General features: G+C 51.9%; 1 protein-coding gene across 1 annotated transcript; it reads right to left on the bottom strand.

The window, feature by feature from the left end:
• Nucleotides 1-393: 393 nt before the first annotated feature.
• Nucleotides 394-3820, bottom strand: SP9 (Sp9 transcription factor). Its single transcript, XM_034433057.2, has 2 exons — nt 3683-3820; nt 394-2775 (listed from the first exon to the last, which is right to left on the bottom strand). The coding sequence occupies exons 1-2, from the start codon at nt 3701-3703 to the stop codon at nt 1438-1440; spliced, it is 1359 nt and encodes a 452-aa protein (XP_034288948.1). The 5' UTR covers nt 3704-3820; the 3' UTR covers nt 394-1437.
• Nucleotides 3821-4351: the final 531 nt, after the last annotated feature.

Raw genomic sequence — 4351 nt, 5'->3', positions numbered from 1 at the left:
TCGCTTTAGCAAGTTGCGCTCCATATATATGGTTCAGATAAGTGGGATTTGGGAACTGAATTAAAAGGGGTTCGGTCCCATTTTTTTCCCTATAAGGAGGTGGAATATTGACTTAATTAAAATTCTGGCACCCATCATTTGAGAGAGTTCTTAAATAAAGTTTGATCTTTAGTATGAACGGCGCACAGTATTTTAATTCACCTTTAATATATTTAAATCACAACCATGTTTATTCAGAATAAATTGTACTGATTGGAATGGGATTTATTTCCTAACCTGTTTAACATTGCAACTATTGCTTTAATCTCGTCAGTGCAATGTCTATGACGCTCAGATTTCAATAAAAGTGAATAAACGGCGGGATTGACTAGGGGAAAATGAAACCCCAGAGCGCATTGTTCAGAATCCTTTAATAATACCAAAATGAAAATATGTCAAGATTTTTTTTTCCAATACAGATAAACGCATTAAATCTCTTTAAACAACCTTAAATTACTGGTGCGAGTGAAATGTTAAACTCAACATTTTAAATATATTTTACATATATACTGACCTCCACAAAGTGCATCAGAAATAATAATTAGAAAAAAAGAATTCCTCTGAGTTTCAGGAATTCACCCCTCCCCCCCAAATCAGAACTGACATTTACAAGGGGGAAAAAAGAGAACACAATGGGGGGGGGAGTGTTTTGGGATCCTACTTATACATAGCTTTGATGAATCACAAGAGATAAACCGTCTCCGGGTATTTTCCAGTTTGGTTTCTCACCTTCAGCCTTTGTATATGTGTCTGGGTGTATATACGGCGCACAGGCGCGCCACGGGATTTTTCAGATTTAAATATAAAACCATCATTGTAGAATATTTCACCAAATAAGACTTTGCCGTTTGTCTGCAGTAAATTTAGATTTATAACTATACTATAATCACTCCAAAAGAAAAGCACCGTAGTCCCGGGTGGCGAGTTCCGTTTTTGTGCGGCTGTTCGTGGCGAGTCTTGTTATTTTTGGGGTGGGGTGGAGGGAGAGAAAGGTGAATGCGCGTGACAAGGAGGGGTTGGCAGAGAGGAAAAAATAATAATAAATCTCCGGCCACTTGTATTGCTCTTCGCCAGGAAGATGAAGCTCGTTGTTTTATTGTTTGGGGGAAATGGTTGCATTGTCTCTGCCTGGAGGGCCGGGTTCAAGGTCTCTCCAACAGTCTGAAAGTCTTAACAGCTCGCCCTCCGCTTCACCTTTACATCCACCCCACCCCGTTTGCTTTAAAAAACAAAAACTCGCGGAACAGCCGAGCCCGAGTGGCGGCGACGCCGCGACCGCCGCTTTTGGCTTCTCCCCCCGCGCGTCTCCTTTCTCTCGCACTCTAGTTGGCGGGCTCCCGTCCCGCCAAAAACTTCTCCCGCCGCCGCCTCCCACTCTTTTTTTTTTTTCCCTCCTCTTTAAGAGTCATTGGGCCCCGTTGTGGAGTCCTTGCCTCGCGCCTCGTGCAGGATAAGGTCCGGCGATTCGGATCTGGGCGTCTCCAAGTTGCTGGCGTCCGTGTCGCTGTCGCTGCCCTTTTTGCCCCCGCCTCCCCCGTTGTGCGTTTTAATATGTTTGCTCAGGTGGTCGCTGCGCATGAAGCGCTTGTTGCAGACCGGGCAGGCGAAGCGCTTCTCGCCGGTGTGAGTCCGCAGGTGCCGCTGGAGTTCGTCGGAGCGCGTGAAGCGCTTGCCGCAGAAGAGCCAGTTGCAGACGAAGGGCCGCTCGCCCGTGTGCCAGCGCAGGTGCGCCTTGAGGTGCGACGTCTTGCCGTAGACCTTCCCGCAGCCGGGGATGTGGCAACTGTGCAGCCCTTTGCGCCTCAAACTCGCGCCCGCCGGGCCCAAACGCTCGGCTTCCTGGCAGTTGGGGCAATCGCAAGTGGCCCGGCCCGAATAACGTCGGGCGGAGCGCGCTGAGCTTCCTCCGGCCGCCGCCGCGGCCGCTGCTCCCGAGATCATGGCGCTGGCCGCGGCCACGGCGGCGCTGGAGTCCGTGTAGGAAGGGAGCACGGGCTTGAATCCCTCCTGGGTTAGCAGGTGCTGGCTGGTGGAGAGCAGGTGCGAGGCAGCCGTGGAGCCCAGGCCGGTGGAGCTGAAGGCCGAGTGGGTGAGGGAGCTGAAGTCGGCCGGGTTATAGGTGCCCAGCTGGGAGTGGAGGGAGGCCTGGGGGGCGCCCGAGTGCAGCGAGCTCTGCAAGCCTCCGGCTGGGTTCTGCACCTCCAGCCACGAACTCGGGTTGGTGTGAACGTCCCACCACGACGAGGCCGCCCCGTTCGCCACTTCGCCGGCCGCCAGCGTGGAATGGAAGCCGGACTTGTACCACGATTCGTACGGGTGCGCCATGCCCACCCGTGGATACAGGCTATCTGCCGCCGAGCTGTGCACTTTGGAGATGAAGGCCGACTGTCCGCCGGGCTCTTGGGGGGACACGCCCGTCGCCGCCGAGTTGGAAAAAAGGCCGCTGTAATCGCTGCTGAAGGCCGAAGAAGTGGGCGAGGTGGAAGCCAGGCAGAAGGCGCTGTTGGCTGTGCCGCTGCCGCTGGCCAGCCCGCTGGAGCCCCGACTAGTAGCCACAGTGAAGCCGGACAGGCTGGAGCCCAGGTTGCAGCTGGAGGTGGAGCGTTTCCAAGGGTGGAAGCTGCCCTTGGCGAAGGCGCTGGATTCGGGCAAGGTAGTGAGCGGGCTGGTGTTCCCGATCTTGTTGCAGGTGGCGGCCAGCATGGCCAAGGGCGTGGTTCCAAAGCGTGGCTCTTCCTGTGGGGGAGACACAAAACGAGCCCGTCAATCTCGCCCTCTAAGCCCTAAGCGCGCATCGGACACGGCCCGGCTTCCTTCACCCGCCGAGACGCTCACAGGAGGAGGCCCCGGATGCACCCAAATCAAAGGCGTCCTTGCCAAAAGTTGGGGCGCAGTGGATTCTCTTTAAAAAAGCAAACAAAGGGAAAACTCCAGGTTCAGTCTTGTCCCGCCTAGCTCGATCCAGACGGTCACTTGCTCCCCGGGATGGTGCTGAGCGGAAGGAGAAAGAATTTAAGAAGGAAACTCCAGAACACCCTAGGGCAGACGGAAGTGAAATGAAGAAAGACACAAGCAAACCGCATCACTGATTTTTTTTTTTTTTTCCTAAAGAGAAGGCTGAGGTTTGTCCATTTCTCTCATAATAATGGCTGGCCAAACCGTTCTTAAAATCAAAATCAAATATACCTTGGAGCGGGCGACGGCGGCACTCTGCTCTCTCTAAAGACATTAAGAGAGGGCCATCTTTCTAAAAAAGAAAAAAAAAAGGAAGCGCGACGAACCGGTACACGCGATCACAGGACTTCCCTACCAGGTCGCCAGTAAATCTGAGGCTGTGGGAAATTGCTACGGGGTCAATTTAAAATGATAGAAATTGGGGGGGGGGAAGAGAGAGAGGGCAGTGAGTGCCAGGACAAATCAAAACAACGAATAAAGAGGGTCGTAAGCTGAAACGGGAATTCAAAGAAGCCCTCAAGGAGATGATTGGCTTTCTTTTATCATACAGTTTATATAACCTCGTCTCCTGATTGCAACCACAAACTGATTCCTGCTGGATCAACACTGTGGGTCAAAAATGGGGGAGGGGATGGAGACGACAACGAAAATCGACCTCCGTGAGTATAAGAAGCGCCCCCTGACTTACCCCAAGGATAGACGTAGCCATAGCCAAGTCGCTTGGCTGGATGAGCGGATCGGAAGGAGGGCTCTGCCTTGAAGGGAGGCTGGCGAGTGTGCGCGACGTCCTCCCAGCTTCCCGCTGTATTCCAGTGCACTAAGTACACTCCTGTCTCTGGACCGCTAAACTCAGCCTAAGTGCAGAGAGCGCCTGCTTTGAAGTACCGCTGGCTGGGACTCTTACCCAATGAGGAAGGAGAAAGGACAAGCAGGAGTTGCCCCGCAGCCAATCAGAAACTTGAGATGCAAGAACCAGGGCTCTGAGCGCGTGCCAGTCAAAGCCGTGCCGGGAGGGGGGGATTTTTACTAGTGTTCTTTAGTCTTTTAAAAGCATTATACTGCAATTAACTCTTTTTTAAAAAAAATAAATAATGCCTAGGTTGAAATACCACTAAGGTCATAACAGGAACGAACAATAGGAATGCTACTTCTGCTTTCGGTGTTGATTTCTAGGATGGGAGCACAAAGGGCAGGGTATAATGGCAAAACACAGCCGGAATGGTTGTAGTTCAGATTATTTCTCTCCCGCCCCACCCCACTCCCCGCTTTCGTTTCTCCCCCTTATATCCCGAATAATGCACAGCTCATTAATTCTCCATTCATTAAAGTAAAATAAAAGAATAATCATTCACCTTAT

This window comes from Pantherophis guttatus, chromosome 1 (assembly GCF_059756535.1).
Source record: "Pantherophis guttatus breed Tessera chromosome 1, ASM5975653v1, whole genome shotgun sequence".
Taxonomy (NCBI): domain Eukaryota; kingdom Metazoa; phylum Chordata; class Lepidosauria; order Squamata; family Colubridae; genus Pantherophis; species Pantherophis guttatus.
This window is presented reverse-complemented; position numbering and strand designations above follow the sequence as displayed.

Bases quoted from the DNA above. Each gene is read 5' to 3' on its own strand.
- SP9 (XM_034433057.2), bottom strand. From the start codon at position 3,703: ATGGCTACGTCTATCCTTGGG. The intron at 2,776-3,682 runs GTAAGTCAGGGG...TCTCCCCCACAG, and splicing joins TGGCTACGTCTATCCTTGGG to GAAGAGCCACGCTTTGGAAC.